The sequence below is a fragment of the Helicoverpa armigera genome, chromosome 1, assembly GCF_030705265.1.
Source record: "Helicoverpa armigera isolate CAAS_96S chromosome 1, ASM3070526v1, whole genome shotgun sequence".
Taxonomy (NCBI): Eukaryota; Metazoa; Arthropoda; class Insecta; order Lepidoptera; family Noctuidae; genus Helicoverpa; species Helicoverpa armigera.
Window position 1 is genome coordinate 2,856,330 of NC_087120.1, and position 22,118 is coordinate 2,878,447.

At 39.8% G+C, this 22,118-nt stretch overlaps 1 protein-coding gene across 2 annotated transcripts in view; it reads left to right on the plus strand.

Annotated features, from left to right (window-relative positions):
• LOC110377581 (deformed epidermal autoregulatory factor 1) overlaps positions 1-21,189 on the plus strand; it is a 33,342-nt gene extending 12,153 nt beyond the window's left edge. Inside the window, exons 3-6 of one of the 2 annotated variants that reach the window (XR_010277244.1) lie at positions 5,769-6,001; positions 9,053-9,249; positions 9,478-13,265; positions 14,163-21,189. Coding sequence is in view for 1 of the 2 variants with exons in the window: in XM_064038366.1 (XP_063894436.1) it covers positions 5,769-6,001; positions 9,053-9,244 (425 nt within the window). In the remaining variant the exon portion in view is untranslated. Of the gene's footprint in view, positions 1-5,768; positions 6,002-9,052; positions 9,250-9,477 lie in introns of both variants that reach the window. The other variant, XM_064038366.1, reaches the window with a different exon arrangement.
• Positions 21,190-22,118: the final 929 nt, after the last annotated feature.

Consider the following 22,118-nt stretch of genomic DNA (forward strand, 5'->3'; position numbering starts at 1 on the left):
CAAAAATCCGCTACATATGTTAGTGTTCGGTTCCCACAGAGCGCTATATCTAAAGAACTAAAATATAGCAACTACATTTTGTTTTTCAGCTAAAGATCACAATGTTATGGGATTTAATAATAATAACATTACATTTTATACCGTACTTTAACCCATGCCAGTTGTGGTAATTGGCTTTTAGCTGCGAATAAGGGGGTGTTTAATTATGTGACCACCACTGTATGTACGTACCTAGAAAGTACATACAAACTCAGAAAATTTGCATGACCTGGAATCGAACTCTCATACTTGAGCTGTTGGTTCTTTACCCGCTAGACCACCTCGACTACAAAAAAGCTATGATAATGTCCTGGTTAAGTTGAAGATGATTCTTATTCATCTCCCTGAGCCTGCTCCCACAAAATTGGGAATGGCCTTTTACAAATCTTACACTTAATACTACTATTACCGGACTTTGATAATGCGAATAAAGATTTTAGTCAGTACAGTAACGTATACTTATTTAAATACTGAATTAAAATTAATGATGATATGAACCTGTGTACAATTTCTGTTGGCCTTAGAATAATTGCAACAGTATCCAGTACCTTACAAAATCAATAAAGCTACCCGTGAGGTATATATGTAGGTAGTCATGTAGGAAGCGCCGGGACGCAGGTCTAGAATGTTCGGTGGTGCACCCCTCTGCACCCACTCCCTTGCACCCAAATGCATTGCGCAGTCGCGTCCGCATTGCAGATATTTGAGTTACACCCTGTCCTAGATTTTGCGAACTTTAACCTTTGTTAAGAACAAAGACATGTATTCAATTTTATAAATATTATAATTATAAATCTTGATTTTAATGTTGTTGTCAGCGTGTTTTGGCATATATGCAGCGAAGAAAGTCCGGATCTAATGATAATTCAGATGAATTGATCAGCTAATTAACGTTTTAATATGCATAATTAGCCTTGGAATGTACTTTTAGGCTCATCTGCCGATAAATCAATAGTATCAGTGCAATAACTATCAGAAAACACAAATTTCTTTGTGGTCAATTTATTTATTCTACGTATGCACCGGTATATACCTCTGCTTACGTACGTGGGGTGGTTTTGGGTAGGGGTTGGGTGGTTACAGCATCCCGTGTCCTGTTCCTGGTTGCCCCCACCCCTTGGCTCACCCGTTTGGCCACCCTGCGAATCTAGACAACCTACAGATTGCTGCAGGTCAGCCCACAAATCAATATATCCGGGCTATGCGCCCCCTTGCTCCCCGCATGCATCACCCTTGCAAATTATACCGATACAGAGTACCTCTTTGGTCCAGAGAAGTCAATTAAAAAATATATTTAACTCATTAGATGATAATTTAAATAAATAAAAGACATTTCCAAAGTCATAAGGGATACATGATTCTTTATAAAATAAAGACATAATTATGTGGTGCAAATTCCTTCTTCGTCTCAAGAAGCTACGTCTTCCCTCTGTGACTTTACACTCGTACTCGTTTACTGACCTACCCCTATAAAATACCTGTTGCCTGTAAGTTCAAGGCTCTATGGTCTATGAACTTGCGGGTAGTCGGGCGTCCAAACGTGGTATCGATTATGCTAAGCACTCCCCACGTGGTCGAGAACTTGGCGCAGTTGGCACCTTGCCAACAACGCCAAGCGATGGAATTCGCTTTCACTTTAATGGATGAAAATTGCTTTCACTGATCCCAATGTAGCTACTAATACGTCAGAAACAGTTTTTAAATTGATTTTTTTTTCTTAAACTGGCGATTATATTTCTCAAAACGGTTACAATAGGCTAAACCTTAAGTTTTAGTACGTTTCTGAACACCAAAATATATTTAGTTCATTCAGCTGTTCTCTCTGAACGCTATTAATCTGTGCATTTTACATAGGTACCTATCTTTAGGCTAGGGTATGTAACGATGAATTTAATCACAAGCATCTTTAAAGATTATCTAATTCACCTAGAATTAGATTCACTGCCACCATTATCACCAAGATTGTATATTCAAAGGATAAAAAGTCATTTATCAAAAGTAAGGAAAACATAGTTCTTGAAGGGCAATTTTACATAAGACAAACTTTAAAAAGCCAGCCCTTCACCACTTCACGTGTTTTTGCTGTGATAAAGAAATGGTGGAACAAACTCCTCAGCAACATTATTCAGCTGATTACCTTTACAAAGCCCAAAAGCGCGATTACCACAGAGTATTGCATCCACCTTCCTACCTAAGCCTTCAGGTAAAAGATCGTATCGGATACGATAGTTAAATATTTACAAATAATCTTTTTTTTATTAAATATAGTTGTTCTTTGTTCTGTGTGGTCCCGGCCAAAGCTAGATCTAGGACATGCAAGGGCTGGCAATTTATTGATCCATCCCCGCTACCTGCGTGCAATGCGCAACGCGGAAATAAAGAAACGCAGTACGCAATTCAATTAATGTTTAATATTTAATTTTTGTCTACATATAAACAGAAATATCATGTTATTTTTACGGAAATACGAACGAACAGCTCTCGTTAGGCAAAATGTGGCCGAGCCTGATTAAAACGATCATAAATCAAGTGATTAAAAAAATGTGATGTCAATACTTTGCTAAGTAGTTTCACGCTGTAGTTTCATGTCTCGTAAAACGTTAAGTTACACTAAGATTTTTCATAGGTAACCACAAAGTCAAACTTTCGGATACGGATCAGTCAACGCTTTATTGGTAGGACCACCTAAGCTTTGGTCTAGGTAGCTGGTAGCTGTTGGAAACACCAGCCGTGTTAGAGAACTAAGTGGAATGATCCGTCATGACGATGCATGCACCCATAATGATCAGAAAGGTGTTAAAAGTCGTGAATGAACGCATAGCTAAGCCTGCGCATCGCCATTACGCATTAACCCTACACCCATGAATGAAATGGCCTCCCAGCGCGGTTTGTTGTGGCTGAAAAAACGATGACGTCACCGTTTCCCCTAGACACGAACCCTGACCTACCTAGGGTGACGTCATGAGCACCGCAGTTGACTCGGCACTTGTTGCCACAAGGTCAAGTTCTTATCCCCCTGGGTAGCAAGGGACCCAGCTTTGTGGGAGGATTCGATACTGGTTTACATGCCTATTGGTATCACATGCGGCACATGATGACTTAACGATAGCTCTGATGCGGAAAACTGTTTCTATTGGTATGAGTAACGTCAAGCATGATAGAAGTTGTCCAGTGAAATGGGTCCTGATGCAAATGGTAGATACAGCTGTAGTAGATATCATTATGTATTGATTTCTAGTCAAATGTCATCACAAAAAGTCAGTAGCTGTAGTTAAGACAAAGGATATCAAACGAAAAACATGAGTGAGTCGAATTTTGGACGTGCATATTAATGAGGCATATCTAGATAAACTAGGGCGTGGATGTTGATTCCCGTTCCCCTCCCACCCCACGCATCATAGTTGAGGGCCTTAAAAATATTTAATTTACGTAATTATTTTTTGGAGTTTTAGAAAATCTTTACTCATTAAATTTTTGATTTTCGAATTTAATCGAAATCTAAGTAGTTTGGAAGTTTTATTGAAACAATGAAATAAGAAATAAAGATTTCGGAGATTCATCTTAAAAAGTTATAAACCGTAGAGGTAATTATGTGACTGCACGCGAATTAGTTACATTAATCAATAAATCAAGATATCAAATTAAAAACTTCCACCAGGTTTTCAATTACATAGTCAATTAAAAGGGCATATTTGTCTTGCATTGTTAAATATCATTTAAAATAGCATTTGTACGCTGACTTAATGCTAATCGCATCACTAAACCAGGTTATTTAGTGTAAATTTACACAAAACGTAATTTCTTTGTTTTGGAGCTAAATAGCTGAGGTGCCCGGATGCCCGGGCCGAATCGATAATGCACCCCCCACAGCAGGAGGAATGCATTCGGGAGTATGGTGCGAAACTACCTCCCCCATCCCTGATTCTCCAGACTCCTAGTTGTGGTGCACCGCCCTACCCTCCCTTACACAATCCTGCACCCGAGTGGGCATGCATTTAGGGGAGGAGATGGTTCCCCCCTCTCTTTTCCATAGAACGCATCTAGAATGTTCCATTTTGCGGGATAAAATTCTCCCATCCCAAGCCTCCCTTCTACTGCCCACGCAGGTAGTTCTTTGTTCTCTGAGCTGTATCTAGGCAACCTGGTGTACCTTCCTCATCCGATCAATAAATGCAACCCATACTCCGTTTATATCGGGTGTAAAGGGGGTTTTCATCTACACTGCGACCACCCTCAAACTGCAAGCTATGCAACATCTAGGATGAGTAGAGATCTAAGATTATAATTTTTAAAAACTAAAAATGCTTCAGAAAAATTTGATAAACAGGTTTGCATCAAAAACAACAAACCTCAACGACCTACCCTAAGCTCGGTCACGGAGCACGGTCGTGTAAAGTTCAATGACTGGGATAAGGTAAACTACAATGTTACCCCAAACCTGTAAACTTTCTTCAAAATAATCATTTGCCGATAATATAATCCTGCACGTGCTTATTGTTTTTTTTTCATCAAAGCTGTTTTATCCCTAACCTTGACCTATTTAAGGATAATGTTTGTAAACACGAAGGGACTTTAGGGTGATCAGCTGTCTTAAAACTTTAGGGTCTTTGTTCTTTGTTTCGGAACTGCGTAGCTAGCGACGGCCCGGGAATTATTGATTTTCCCCTCAGACGTATCCTACGCAAAATAAACGAGCTCGGTACAGTATGGAAAAGACCGAAGCTAGCTATCCTAGGGTCCCTTTTTGCTTGATACAAGACCTAACAGGGCAACAGCGCATGCGTCAGATTCGAGCCCCGGCTACAATTTCTGGAAAGCCTGAACCCTAGCCATTGCCTTAGTTCGGTTCGCTCGGTTGTTCAGTTAGGTCGTCCGCGTTGAACTTGGTTCCTGCTCATGCTTTGGTGTTCCATCTGAGCACCATTTAGTTACATTTCCGCGTGTGAAAAGTGTTTAAATCCGGGGTCCTAACGTTTTCCAAACTGATATCTTTTACTTTTAAATTCTGAAATTGAAAAAAGATTCGATGGGTCACATAGCAAACAAAACTTTATACTATTCTCAACCTCTTTATCTTCTTTTGTCATACTATTTCGTTCTTTGATTTGGATAAGTTATTTTTAATTACTCTATTTTATTAAGCTTTCTGTCATCCTAAGTTTAACAATTTTAGTCCTCTATTTTTCTTTCTTTCTTCTTCGTCTTTTCCATCTCATTTTCCAAAAACCGCCCTCCGTCCGTCCACTTCCTTGTATACCCACCCCTTTTACCCACCTTGTTACACCTTAACCCACCTTCTCACACCACCGCCCCACCCGTCACCCTCCATACCGTTAATACCCACCACCCTCCACCGTCCACCACCACCACCACCACCACCCTCCACCTACCACCCACCACCTCCCCACCACCACTTCCCCCATTCCCCCTTGCACCGGTTAGGCATCCTAGGTCCTGCGGGTTGCGTTCATTTCCGTTCGTGACGTCGCCGCGATAAGTCGTGTTGAGTGACGGCCATCTGCGGCCCTAGCTGGCCGTGGGTGGCCATGTCCTCCGGTATTTAGGGACTATCATCAACGGGCAATAATCAATTTATCGAACAATGCAATTAATTCGGATAATCAGTAAATACTCTACGGCGCGAATAAAGCTGAACGTTCTTAAACGTTTTAGTGGAGTCGTTTCGGTTGTAGTCTCTAAAGGCAATTCATCGATTAAAAATGTTTTAGGACTTCCCGATATGAGTGGTGTACTCAAAAGATTGGACGACATCGGTCAATCGTTAGTGAGACTAGCATCGGAATTAAAACAGTGCGTGGAGGACGTTCGCGTCGTGAATGCCCGGCAGCTAGAGCGCCTCGAGCAGGAGCGAGCTACCGCGCTGCTTGCCGCGAGCGTCGACGCGCACGTAGACGCCGAACAGGTGTCGCTGCACAACGTGGACGACACTGAAGCTAAAAAGGTCAGTCTAGACTTTAAGGTGTGACTGCTAAGTTTTTACCATTGCATTAACCTTACTAACAACGGGCATTAGAGGGTGAAACGTTTGGCTTGTCATGTACTTTATAGCATTTTAACACCGAGCTGCTGCAGTTTTGGATTTGGAGTATCGTGTCTACGTTTGAGCTTTTTTAGACTTGGATCATCCACTTGCCATATAAATCGCTAGTTCGCTAGGCAAAAGTTGTCAAATTTTGATATGTTGCACCATTTTAGTCGAAATCCGCCATTTTGGGTCGAGATCTGCCATTTTAAATCAAGATCCGCCATTTTGATTCAAGTTCCGCCATTTTATATCGAAACATTGCAGACGCCATTTTGTTTTACCGTGAGGTACGCTGTTTAAGGCATTGCACAAACGCATGCGCGGCACCTGATGGGGGGGGGGAGGGGAAGCCATTTTGAAATTCAAACTTGTGCCGCCATATTGAATGCAGCTACGTTTGGCGGCCATGTTGTTCTGACGCCATTTTGCTTCCGCAATTACACACTTATACACAAAAGCTTATCGGAAACTGGACATATCATCCATGATGGCTTTCATTTTCAAAGCCTGCTGCCCTATGGACTCCATTGTTATTACTGCTTGCGGAATTGTGGGTGCAATGCTTTCGAGTTTTGGTTGTTTGATAAATCAAAGGACTTGTGGATACATTCAAACACAGCAATATCTACACACATAGGCATACATGCATGCAGGTGCACATGCCTCCTGATACCAATGCACATGCGTGCATATACACAGGTACATATTACATGCACAGCCATACCTACTACCCACAAATATGCTTGTATAAACGAAGGTACAAGTATACATGTATACCTATAGCTACACACAGGTAAACATCAGCACTTATTCTTACACACTTACGGTTACATGCACGCATAAACACACATGCGCATGCATGAATACGAGCATGCACTTCCAATACAAATGCATACACGCATCCATGCGTATGCGCATACTTATGCATATGTACCCATATCTAAACGACGACCATACATACATTGGTACAGAGGTAAACATGCACACCCTTATCTATAAACATGCATACATGCATGCATATATATAGGCACAAATGGACACTCTTCTCTATAGGGATGCATGCATATACATAAGCACAGGTACACCCATATTTACATACAAGCGTAACGCATATTACACAGGTGTACGTTCATGCATTTGCATTATGATTCATGCCTATTCATAACAGGAAATGAATGCACGCGTCCATAGATATATGCACGTATGCATAACTATACGCATACATAAACATATAGCAACATACATACATGCACACATAACACGTATGCATAGACATATACCTAAATACAAACATGCATGCATAAACATAGCCAAATACATACGTGCACACACAGCACGCGTGCATAGATGTATAGCTACATGCATACGTGCACACATAGCACGCATGCATAGATGTATAGCTACATGCATACGTGCACACATAGCACGCATGCATAGATGTATAGCGCATGCATAGCACGCATGCATAGATGTATAGCTACATTCATACGTGCACACATAACACGCATGCATAGATGTATAGCTACATGCATACGTGCACACATAGCACGCATGCATAGATGTATAGCTACATGCATACGTGCACACATAGCACGCATGCACAGATGTATAGCTACATGCATACGTGCACACAGCGCGCATGCACAGATGTATAGCTACATGCATACGTGCACACATAGCACGCATGCGTACACATATAGCAACATACATACACACAACACGCATGCATGCACATATAACTACGTACATACATACAGAGCTACATACATACACACATAACTCGCATGCATAGACGTATAACTACATACATACGTGCACACACAACACGCATGCATGCATATATAACTACATACATACATACAGGGCTACATACATACACGCATAACTCGCATGCATAGACGTATAGCTACATACATACGTGCACACATAACACGCATGCATACACATATAACTACATAGCTACATACATACATACATACACACATAACACGCATGCATACACATATAACTACATACATACATACATAGCTACATACATACATACACATGACACGCATGCATACACATATAACTACATACATACATACATAGCTACATACATACATACATACACACATAACTCGCATGCATAGACGTATAGCTACATACATACGTGCACACACGACACGCATGCATGCATATATAACTACATACAGAGCTACATACATACACGCATAACTCGCATGCATAGACGTATAGCTACATACATACGTGCACACATAACACGCATGCATTCACATATAACTACATACAAACATACATAGCTACATACATACATACATACATACACACATACACACATAACACGCATGCATAAACGTATAGCTACATGCATACGTGCACACATAGCACGCATGCATAGATGTATAGCTACATGCATACGTGCACACATAGCGCGCATGCATATATGTATAGCTACATGCATACATGCACACATAATACGCGTGGTTGTGACAACCAAGGATGGTATTCTGTACAGAAGCACAATGTGAAAAAGATTTTAAATACAAAGCACATTTTCACAGTGCAATTTGATATGATGTAACTTTAGGACCACAGCATTACTTTACAATTCACTATTGTCTGCAATATGAGATGCACAACATATTAACTACGTAGTAAATAATTACTAAAATCTTAATAAGTATACCTAATAATATAAGGTCTAATAAAAACTGCGTAAGCTATTTTGGATGCAAATATTTTATTTCTAAATATGTACTTGTTAAACTCAGTTTAATAGGCTAGCGGAATAAATACGGGGGTACAAACCTAATAAAATTATGGATCAAATGATTGCCTCTAAAATATATTACCCCAGTTTTTGTGGATCTTATATTTAGAAAGACTTGGAAGAAGGCGACTTTACAGGGAAGGTCGTATCAATTATTGAGTACCCATTCCTGATAACACAGTTTGTCCATATAGTGTGCAAATTGCAACCGCGAGGCATCGGCTGAGTGCTCTCTCTGTCGTCGCACCCCCTATTGCTCTACGTACTGCCAGAAGAAAGACTGGGCAGCTCACCAGATCGAGTGTTTGCGCTCTGTGCCTACCATCCACGCCGACGCTCAGCAGCACCAATCTATCATGCTCATTGTCGAGAGCCAGCATCAGTAGAACGGGTTAGTACATCTCTTTTGCTAAAGTCATATCAATCAATTATGTTATTTGCCAATTGCATTTGCGACCAGTATTCTTTACAGCGACTCGCTAATTTTTACAATTATTATTCTTTTCATGTTTTGTGACAGTCGAGCTTAGCGTGTTACACGACGGCATTGCTAATGAAGTATTTCTGATTACCATTATTAGGCAAATTTTACATATACATGTATCTTCTTATTTTTCAGGAATACAACATCTTTCAACACCATACATCAAGCCTTAGCTTTCTTTCTATACGCGGAAGACACTCTCAATACCTCCTTGTTGCAATATTTTGTTTAGTAATGTATAATTTATTTAGTCATAATGTACTGTACAGGTAGGTAAGTCCCGGCTGTCATTGAACATCCTTGGCAGTCGTTACGGGTAGTCAGAAGCCAGTAAGTCTGACACCAGTCTAACCAAATGGTATTGGGTTGCCCGGGTAATTGGGTTGAGGGGGTCAGTTAGCTACATCCGTTAGACTGGAAGCCGACCCCAACATAGTTGGGAAAAAGGCTCGAAGGATGTATTGTACAAATATGTTTCATGTTATTTTAATCGGTATAAGTTTTAATGGATTGTACATTTTATTGTTTCATGTTAACTAAAGTTATCGACGAATAATGACAACTCTGCCTGCCTATAATCGTATAATGCGTTTTTTTTTAAATTTCAATGTATGTTTTCATCATCGGTTTCATCTGCGTCCAGCGGGAATTATTTCATGCATCCGACAAATTGGATATCTTACACTCAAATAATTTTTAAAGCAAGCAATTAAATAAACTTTTTAGCTTGAAAGTCACGACACACTGCAACGGCAAAGCACGTTGTTTCATAGTACATTGTTATGGTTCATTCATTACTGCCATAACCTATTTTGTAATACGTCTTGGACTGTTTTACTGGACTATGGGTACCCATAATTTTCAAAAATACAACCCCAGTTTTCAGAATTTAATATTCTTGGTGTAATGTAGAGAGATGGTTGTTTGAGGAATTAGGAATTATGTTTTCGCATTTTTTTACCCTATATCTATATTTTTTTACAACAACAATTTTTATGTGGTGTTCATGGCGAGAAATGTTTTTTTTTTTTGCATTTTTTTTAGTGTTCTTATATTTTGGCGATTCCGTCACCTCTGAAGACGGGATAGCTTACTTTTTCCATTCTTCCAGTGTTGAGTGCGTCTTGTGACGGTTGTGATGTTGTTTTGACCTTAGGTGTGTTAATTGCCAGTTTTTCAATTTTCGTCAAAATTTACTTTCACCGAATTTAGGTGACCGTGAATATGGACTGTTCCGACTACGTCGCATCTATTTTAGATGACCATGGATATGGGTTTCCGACTACGTCGCATCTTACTTAATCTCCCAATGGTGCTGATCGCGAGAAATGCATTGACGCTGAAGACGAGATTGCTTACTTTTCTATTTTCCCAGTGTTCACTACGTCTTGGGAACAATTTTTTAACTTTTGTCATAATCAAACGTTGAAGTATCTGAAGCTTTTCTTTTGCCTTTTTCCATGGCGTTCTCATATTCTGGCGATTTCGTCACCTCTGAAGATGGGATAGCTTACTTTTTCCATTTTTCCATGGCTTTTTTATATTCTGGCGATTCCGTCACACCGAAGATGGGATAGCTTACTTTTTAAAATTTTTCCAGTGTTGAGTGTGTCTTGTGACGGCGGTGATGCCGTTTTGACTGGAGGTGTGTTGATTGCCAGTTTCTCAACTTCGCCGAATTTAGGTGACCGTGAATATGGACTTTTCCGACTATGTCGCATCTATTTTAGGTGACCATGGATATGGGTTTCCGACTATGTCGCATCTTACTTAATCTCCCAATGGTGTTGATCGCGAGAAATGCGTTTATTTTTCCTTTTGCCATCGCGTTCTTATATTCTGGCGATTCCGTCTCCCCTGAAGACAAGATTGCTTACTTTTCTGTTTTTCCAGTGTTCACTGCGTCTTATGAAGATTTTTTTCACTTTTGTCATAATCAAACGTTGGAGTATCTCTCATGGCGAGAAAGGCTTTTTTTTTTTAATTTTCCTGTGACGTTCTCATATTCTGGCGATTCCGTCACACCGAAGATGGGATAGCTTACTTTTTAAAAATTTTCCAGTGTTAAGTGTCTTGTGAAGTCGGTGATGGCGTTTTGACTGGAGGTGTGTTGATTGCCAGTTTCTCAACTTTCGCCGAATTTAGGTGACCGTGAATATGGACTTTTCCGACTATGTCGCATCTATTTTAGGTGACCATGGATATGGGTTTCCGACTATGTCGCATATTACTTAATCTCCCAATGGTGCTGATCGCGAGAAATGCGTTTATTTTTCCTTTTGCCATCGCGTTCTTATATTTTGGCGATTCCGTCACCCCTGAAGACGAGATTGCTTACTTTTTCTGTTTTTCCAGTGTTCATTACGTCTTGTGAAGAATTTTTTCACTTTTGTCATAATCAAACGTTGGAGTATCTGATGCTTTTCTTTAGCATTTTTCCATAATATTCTCATTTTCTGGCGATTTGTTCACCTCTGAAGATGGGGTAGGTTACTTTTTCCATTTTCCAGTGTTGAGCGCGTCTTGTGACGGTTGTGATGTTGTTTTGACCTTAGGTGTGTTCATTGCCAGTTTTTCAATTTTTGACAAAGTTTACTTTCGCCGAAGTTAGGTGGCCGTGAATATGGACTTTTCCGACTACGTCGCATCGTACTTAATCTCCCAATGGTGCTGATGGCGAGAAATGCGTTTTTTTGCCAACACTTTGAGATTACTTACTTTTTCTGTTTTTCCAGTGCTCACTACGTCTTGTGAAGAATTTTTTAACGTTTGTCATAAACGTTGAAATATCTGAAGCTTTTCTTTTGCCTTTCTCCACTATATTTTCATATTATGGCGATTTCGTCACCTCTGAACATGGGGTAGCTTACTTTTTCAATTTTTCCAGTGTTGAGTGCGTCTGGTGACGGCGGTGATGCTGTTTTGACTGGAGGTGTGTTGATTGCCAGTTTTTCAACTGTCGTCAAAGTTTACTTTCGCCGAATTTAGGTGACCGTGAATATGGACTTTTCCGACTACGTCGCATCTTTCTTAATCTCCCAATGGTGCTGATCGCGAGAAATGCTTTTTTTTGCCAACACCTAAGTATTTGTGATTCCGTCACCCCAGAAGACGAGATTACTTACTTTTTCAGTTTTTCCAGTGTTCACTACGTCTTGTGAAGAATTTTTACACTTTTGTCATAATCAAACGTTGGGAGTATCTCTCATGGCGAGAAATGCTGCTTGCATGGCGAGAAATGCTGCTTGATTTTCATTTTTTAACTTCGTTTTCATATTCTGCCGGTTCTGTCACCTCTGAAGATGGGATAGCTTACTTTTTCCATTTTTCCATGGCTTTTTTATATTCTGGCGATTCCGTCACACCGAAGATGGGATAGCTTACTTTTTAAAATTTTTCCAGTGTTGAGTGTGTCTTGTGACGTCGGTGATGGCGTTTTGACTGGAGGTGTGTTGATTGCCAGTTTTTCAACTTCAAAATAAAACGGTTGAAGTTTACCTACGCCGAATTCAGGGGACCATGGATGTGGTGTTCCGACTATGTCGCATATAACTTCATTCCCAATGGTGTTGGTGCGAGAAACGTTTGTTCTCTCATTTATTTCACAACACCTGTTTTTTGGTGATTCCGTCACCCCTGAAGACGAGATTGCTTACTTTTTCTGTTTTTCCAGTGTTCACTACGTCTTGTGAAGAATTTTTTCACTTTTGTCATAATCAAACGTTGGAGTATCTCTGATGGAGAGAAATGCTTTTTTTTTCATTTTTCTGTGACGTTCTCATATTCTGGCGATTCCGTCACACCGAAGATGGGATAGCTTACTTTTTAAAATTTTTCCAGTGTTGAGTGTCTTGTGAAGTCGGTGATGGCGTTTTGACTGGAGGTGTGTTGATTGCCAGTTTCTCAACTTTCGCCGAATTTAAGTGACCGCGAATATGGACTTTTCCGACTATGTCGCATCTTACTTAATCTCCCAATGGTGCTGATCGCGAGAAATGCGTTTTTTTGCCAACACCTAAGTATTTGCGATTCCGTCACCCCAGAAGACGAGATTACTTACTTTTCTGTTTTTCCAGTGTTCACTACGTCTTGTGAAGAATTTTTTAACTTTTGTCATAAACGATGAAATATCTGAAGCTTTTCTTTTGCCTTTTTCCATGGTGTTCTCATATTCTGGCGATTTCGTCACCTCTGAAGATGGGGTAGCTTTCTGTTTCCATTTTTCCAGTGTTGAGCGCGTCTTGTGACGGCGGTGATGCTGTTTTGACTTTAGGTGTGTTAATTGCCAGTTTTTCAACTTCAAAATAAAACGGTTGAAGTTTACCTACGCCGAATTCAGGGGACCATGGATGTGGTGTTCCGACTATGTCGCATATAACTTCATTCCCAATGGTGTTGGTGCGAGAAACGTTTGTTCTCTCATTTATTTCACAACACCTGTTTTTGGGTGATTCTGTCACCCCTGAAGACGAGATTGCTTACTCTTTCTGTTTTTCCAGTGTTCACTACGTCTTGTGAAGAATTTTTTCACTTTTGTCATAATCAAACGTTGGAGTATCTCTGATGGTGAGAAATGCTTTTTTTTTTCATTTTTCTGTGACGTTCTCATATTCTGGCGATTTCGTCACCTCTGAAGATGGGATAGCTTACTTTTTCCATTTTTCCATGGCTTTTTTATATTCTGGCGATTCCGTCACACCGAAGATGGGATAGCTTACTTTTTAAAATTTTTCCAGTGTTGAGTGTGTCTTGTGACGTCGGTGATGCCGTTTTGACTGGAGGTGTGTTGATTGCCAGTTTCTCAACTTCGCCGAATTTAGGTGACCGTGAATATGGACTTTTCCGACTATGTCGCATCTATTTTAGGTGACCATGGATATGGGTTTCCGACTATGTCGCATCTTACTTAATCTCCCAATGGTGTTGATCGCGAGAAATGCGTTTATTTTTCCTTTTGCCATCGCGTTCTTATATTCTGGCGATTCCGTCTCCCCTGAAGACAAGATTGCTTACTTTTCTGTTTTTCCAGTGTTCATTACGTCTTGTGAAGAATTTTTTCACTTTTGTCATAATCAAACGTTGGAGTATCTGATGCTTTTCTTTAGCATTTTTCCATAATATTCTCATTTTCTGACGGTTTGTTCACCTCTGAAGATGGGGTAGGTTACTTTTTCCATTTTCCAGTGTTGAGCGCGTCTTGTGACGGTTGTGATGTTGTTTTGACCTTAGGTGTGTTCATTGCCAGTTTTTCAATTTTTGACAAAGTTTACTTTCGCCGAAGTTAGGTGGCCGTTAATATGGACTTTTCCGACTACGTGGCATCGTACTTAATCTCCCAATGGTGCTGATCGCCAGAAATGCGTTTATTTTTCCTTTTGCCACCGCGTTCTTATATTCTGGCGATTCCGTCACCCCTGAAGACGAGATTGCTTACTTTTTCTGTTTTTCCAGTGTTCACTACGCCTTGTGCAGAATTTGTAACTTTTGTCATAATCAAACGTTGGAGTATCTCTCATGGCGAGAAATGCTGCTTGTTTTTCATTTTTCGACTTCGTTCTCATATTCTGGCGGTTCTGTCGCCTCTGAAGACGGGATAGCTTACTTTTTCCATTTTTCCAGTGTTGAGTGCGTCTGGTGACGGCGGTGATGCTGTTTTGACTGGAGGTGTGTTGATTGCCAGTTTTTCAACTGTCGTCAAAGTTTACTTTCGCCGAATTTAGGTGACCGTGAATATGGACTTTTCCGACTATGTCGCATCTATTTTAGGCGACCATGGATATGGGTTTCCGACTATGTCGCATCTTACTTAATCTCCCAATGGTGCTGATCGCGAGAAATGCGTTTATTTTTCCTTTTTCCATCGCGTTCTCATATTCTGGCGATTCCGTCACCTCTGAAGACGGGATAGCTTACTTTTTCCATTCTTCCAGTGTTGAGCGCGTCTTGTGACGGTGGTGATGCTGTTTTTGGAGGCTTTAGTTAATTGCCAGTTTTTCAACTTTAAAGTAAAAAGGTTGAAGTTTACCTACGCCGAATTTAGGTGACTCTCATTTATTTCACAACAGCTATTTTTGGGTAATTCCGTCTCCTCTGAAGGGGATTGTGTACTTTTTCTATTATTTTTTTTCAGTGGTGACTGCGTTTTACGTTGGTGATGCGGTTCTGATGGGAGGTTGATTGCCAGTTTTTCAAATTTCGCCAAATTTAGGTGACCGTGAATATGGACTTTTCCGACTATTTCGCATCTATTTTAGGTGACCATGGATATGGGTTTCCGACTATGTCGCATCTTGCTGATGGCGAGAAATGCGTTGTTTTTGCATTTTTTTCCGGAAACCTAGTTATTTGTAATTCCGTCACCCCTGAAGACGAGATTACTTACTTACGTCTTGTGAAGAAGAATTTTTTAACTTTTACCATAGTCAATCGTTGATATATCCTTTGTTCGAATTTAGGTGACTATAAATATAGGCTTTTCTGACTATGTCGCATCTAACTTAGGTGACCACGGATGTGGATTTCCGAATATGTCGCATCTAACTTAGTTTTGAACCGAGAAACTTAGAGTTGAACGAAAAATGGTTTTCCGCTAGCTTTTTGGGTGATTTCGTTACATGTAAAGACGAGATGGCTAACTATTTCAATTTTTCAAATGCTCGGTACATCTTATAATGAGGTTTAAGATAACATTATTCTCATAAGAACTTGGAAAAACAGTGCAAGGTTCTTCACTCTTACATTTACAATGAGACTATGAAATAACGTGTTTTCTCACTAATCCGTGCGAAAAAAAGTGATCTACTGTTTTGTCTAGTAAATTATATAGAGGTACAAATTTCAATAACATTCAACATTAATATTGTAATAAAATCTTTCAAAATAGTAGGCAGAGCAGGGAGAGTATACATATTTGTATTGTGAAACTGTCGAAATATAGAACATCACCGAAATTTACAAAAGAGTTGTAAACGTATGAAGTATCATCCTGACACGTGCGTTTACGCTTGTTAGATTACACATATTATGTACACATTGCAAATATGAAGGGTCCCTAGTCCCTCAGATCGTGTATTATACATTTAATGTACAACTACATTTTTGACTCCATGATGGCCTTTCACGCTTTACTACTTGTGTACATAATAATAGTTTCATCACCCTTAATCTAAATTCTGAAAGTAAAGCTTCTGGATCTAACTTGTATGTTGTCTGGTGTGATTTACAGTATCGGCGTTTCCTTACAATAGAGTTGTAACATAAAACTGTTATAAACATGCTACTGTACCCTAGAATAAATATCTGGAAAATTGGACCTTGAATACGGTCATAACTCAATTACTGGTAAATCGTAATATAAAATAAAATAAATACTGTACAATTGTTTAGCGTATTTTAAAAGTTGATATAATCTGTCGATAAATGTTGTTTGAGTGTTATTGATGTTACTTATTAGTTTTATGGTTACCAATAACGAGTGAAAAGCGTTTTTCTGTGTTACCAAATATTATTGTATCATTTAATTTTAAGTGTGTGTGTATGATTCTGTAAATTAATTTGTTGTTTTAATTATGAATGAATTGATTTGTTTTTTTATTAATTATGTAAAATAGTCTGCGTGACACATTTTAAACCTGGGTGTATATATTTTAAATTTTTAAGGACTTTCAAATGAGACTTACCTAAGAGAATTTTTGCAAAAATTGTTTGATAATGTGATGTTCTAATATGGATGCCTATAAATGTATATAGATGATGTTTTTAATCCGCTGACTGAGTGAATGTATTATATTCTACATGATTGTTCTGGTATTGTTATAATTGTATATATATGTACGTTTTAGTGCCGCTTTTTTTAAATAGTAAACTCCAAACTCCAACATCATAACTGCAATAACGGCTAATGCCAACTGTGTGATCTCTCGTATAATTGTTGCACTTTTATACTCGCGTCTTATCGGTGTATGTACACATTTTGTTTGTCTCTTCGCATTACTGGTAGCATACACAAATACCGTGGACCTTCTACGCTAAAGGCTTCAGAAGAAATATGGGATCAGTATTCTGAGACCCTTTCATACCACCCACAGCACTTTCACAGCCTCTAGAGTCAGCTGTAGTTGGTCTTTTTACATTTTCTTTACTGACTTTATATAGTGAATATAGCTTAGAGACAAATAGATGTGTAATACTATTATAAGTTCAGGAAATGCCTGTGGTGGAAGGTAATTCAATGCTTGGCGCAGTCGGTCCGCGCAATTGGTGACTTTCTATGTCTGAACGAGTTACTCCGTGTTTCGGATGGCACGTTAAATTATAGGTTTCGGCTGTCCATTTGGCATTCCTGTGTATTTGGCAGTGGTGAAGTCGTGTTTGGCAGAAAGTGAGCCTTATCGGGAGCTATCGTTTGTACCGTTGAAGGCGTTAGGAAGACAGTCGTTCCATCTAAAGACTAGAATAACTACATTCATAGAAGTCCATCCCAACTTAGATGGGAAAAGGCCAGGCGGATGAAATGATAATGTATATGTACTTTCTTTTTTTCTAGGACTACCTTTCACTTACTATGCTTTATATGTTTATTTTTATCCTGCTAGAGCATTGACTGCCTAAACCGTGCAGCTCCCGGTTTCGAATAGGGCTGACCCATATCATCCTGTGGGTGTCGTAAGAGACGACTAAGGGAACTATGGACCCTGTGCATAATATTCAGCACCTTGGGTCGATCCTCAGGCGGAGGGAAAACTGCCAACAAAAGCATTCCCAAGGAGGGTTGACGTCAGGCAGGCGGCCGGTCATAAAAATAAAGCCAAATCCATTAGCAATACGTCCAGTATAATAGATATGAGCGATAGGGCTAGAGCGTACCCCCCAGGCGACGCGCAGGGGCAACACCCGGCCTCTGTGGGAAGTGGTTGGATCAGAGTATGAGCATTGAAAAAGAAGGATGAGAACAGAGTGCATGTAGCAGGGATGAGAATGTTGAGATGGATGTGTGGGGTTACCAGAATGGAGAAAGTGAGAAATTAGTATATCAGAGGAAGCCTGAGGGTAGTGCCAGTGACAGAAAAAATGAGAGGTCAGCGTTTGTCGTGGTATGGTCATGTGATGAGACGGTGTGAAACGCGTGCTACAAAGAATGTGCTAAGTATGAATGTGGAAGGGTGGAGAGGCAGAAGTAGACCGAAGAAAAGATGGATTGATTGATGGTGAAGGGTGGGCGTTTTGGGGGCTGTCTTTTGTAAATATGACGTTAAAAAGTGCTGATTTTCAGCCTACTTTGAATAAATGCTTTTGATTTTTGCCTGAAAGAGGACATGAAGCAGAAGGGAGTGGATGTAAGAATTATATCTGACAGAGAAGAATGGAAGAAAAAGACATGTCGCTCCAACCCGAAATGACTTGGGAGCAGGGCAGGAAGATGATTTGAGCATTGACTGCCTAGTTGGTCTAGTGGTCGCAACCGCGACTGCTATGACTGAGGTCTCGGGTTCGATTTCCGGGTCGGGCCGAAATCGTGGGTTTATAAACTCTTTACAAAGCAGCCCGTAGTCTGGACGTAGGTGATGTATTCACCCGTGCATCGGCGAGCACGTTAATGTCGGTCGTGCGCCTGATCTCTCTCCGGTGGTGTCGGATTACCGTCCCATCTGGCTATGAGAGAGAAGGAATAGTTACTATAATATGTCCTGCGCAGCTGGCTGATATCGGCCTCGGACGTATTATTACTAGAGCATAAGAACACAGTGCGTTATGGTGCCACACCGCAAAGTTCTTGGAAGACTGGAGGCACAGGATGCGTCGCACATTCAATTCTCATCTGAGCGGTTGCAAATTCGATGTAGCACCGCAGCGCATCGTGCGACATGTCCGTGAAAATTGTATGTGAGACGACACAGCAGCACTGCTGCCACAACGCATCAACGCGTGGGTGAAACACCAATATTCACCACAAGCACCGTGTCCGTATGCTCTAAGACTGGTGGGAGGACTCTCGTGCCAGAGTTCGACTAGGTAGGTACCACCGCAGTGTCAGATATTCCGCCGTAAAGCAGTAGAGTAATGCTCTGCTGTGTTTCGGAGGAAGGGCACTGTAGCTAGTTTTTACTGGGCACACCGAGACGTAACACCTAATGTCTCGACCGCGGCGCCGTGGCACGCAGGCCTCCTGTCCTGGGCACTGCGAGGCACTGCGCCGCCTGGGCAGGCAGTCCGCTTGGTGTGAATCTCCATCGAGCGGACTGCACTGCCGGCTCCTACCTCTACTCACAGCCGAATTCACTACGATACTTATTTGCACTTTAGCTAATGATCTCTATTTCCATTTAATAAACGCTCGTCTGCCGCCTGACGCAGGGGCGGCATGCTTGATTAACTGGAATTAGAGCTCATTTTGCGATAAAGTGCAAATATATATCGTGGTGCTAAAATTCGACTGTGAGCCGATGTACGGGGCCTTTTTTTTTTTGTTGACCCCCCCTTTTAATTTCCTCCCCCATAGGATAAGTTAGTTAAGTATAGTCCTAGGGTTATTTAGATTAACCTCCCCACTCAGTGACATTTAATGATTACTTAAGTCATTCCTTAGTGACGGAATCCCATACAAATCCTTCACTAAGGAATGGCTAAAGTAACCATTAAAAGAGACATTTAATGATTACTTAAGTCATTCCTTAGTGACGGAATCCCATACAAATCCTTCACTAAGGAATGGCTTAAGTAACCATTAAGAGACATTTAATGATTACTTAAGTCATTCCTTAGTGACGGAATCCCATACAAATCCTTCACTAAGGAATATCTTAAGTAACCATTACATGTCTCTGAGTGGGGAGGTAAGTTTAATTTTACGTATAGGTAGGTAGGTTTAGGTAGGTTAAGATAGGTTAGAACGTGGGTTTGAGACAAAATACTAACTGTCAACAAATAAAACAGAACTGAGATGTCTTTAGTTTAAGTAGTTGTAAGTCATAAATAGGTAATATTATTGAGATTAATTATAACTGGATGCCAAGCGTTGCCCAATGCCTAATGATGCCGAACTTAAAGCCGAAGTAATTTTAAGGAAATGCAAATATAATGTTTCAAGCTCTTCGATTTTCAGTTAATAAGGGCTCGTTATAAAAAATGCCGTATTTTTTTTCGTTTTGTTATTCTTGGGTTTATAATTTTTGGAAAAGAGCCCTTTGATTAAATTTATTTTATTTTTGTTTTTTCAGGAGCTTGAGACATTATATTTGATTTTAGTTTTAATTATTCGACACTATTTATAGAAATTCAATCTGAATACTTCAACCTGTCAAGCAATCATCGCAAGCGTCGCAGACCTTGCCCGTCAAATCGTTCCAAATAGGTTGAATTACTAGAAATAGGTTTATAATTATTTTATATGGAGTTTGTGCGATTAAAGGCCCGTTCCTAATCACCTCTTCGCCGGTTGGGGTGCTTAGAAACCGGCCTTCATAATCGTCTTACAAAATGACCATTTTAATTTTAATTATTTTCACTATTTATAGAAATTCAATCTGAATTATATGACGGGCAAGTGGTGCAGACCTTGTCAAATTGTTCCAAGTAGGTTGAATTACTAAAAATAGGTTTATAATTATTTTATTTTATATGGAGTTTGTGCGATTAAAGGCCCGTTCCTAATCACCTCTTCGCCGGTTGAGGTGCTCAGAAACCGGCTTTCATAATCGCCTTAAAAATACGACCGCGCACTAAAACGTACATATTTATACAGCGGACATACTTATTATAATTTAATTGTATTACCTTAATTAATTGAATTATTATCACAATTTACGGCATAATGAAATTTGAAAATACTTAATATATGTTTTAAATGTATTCAATGTTGTTTGTTTTTTTTTCAATTTATGTAACCAGTGAAGGTTTTTTTTACGGCTATATGAGCCAGTATTATTGCACCCATGCCTTTACCAATAACGATGAATTATTTTTGCTAGAAGCATTAGCTGTTGACTTAAAGTCTAGTATGAAATAAAGAGAAAAAGTACTGGAATATATTGCAAATAAACTAAATTTTATGCAGTCTATGCAACAACCAAAAGTAGTCACGGTTCAGGCTTTTTCAAACATAGACTATAACTTTCTCTCTATATCTGTACTCGTAGAAAAAATCATCTATATCGGTTCAGCCGTTCTTGCAGAAAAGTTGTGGATTAAGAGTCGCCTATTTCCTTCCTCGGAGTTTTATCTAGTCGGTTTAGTAGCTTTGTTTTGAAAGTTTTGTCAATAATACTTATCAGAATTAGCTAGGTATTCATTTTTAGACCCAGGGTACAACTTCGAAATTCTCTTCCTAGTCTCTCAATAGTCAAATTAATTCATTTTTATTATAATATTATCCTGTTGTCAGTATAGAGTTATTCGACCTTCGAGGGAGAATACCAGAATACGAGAAGTGCTGTAGCTTCGTTGACTGCTTGCCAAATAAGTATCTATGTACGTAGGTGCCAAATAACACTCGAAAGATCTCAACTATTCACAATATAGCTAATATTAAGGATTATAAATCTAACCGTTTTTCCGCGGTTCCACTCGCGTCCCGTGGGAACTACTGCCCGGACCGGGATAGAATATAGCCTATGAGACTCGGGAAGAGTTTAGCTTCCCGACAGTGACAGAATTTTTCAAATCGGTTCAGCAGTTTCGGAGCTTTTACTGTAGATACAAACAAACAAAAAAATCCTTCTCTATTATATTAGTAAAGATATTAGACAAGTTAGTAATGGATAGATTCTCTAAATCATTTT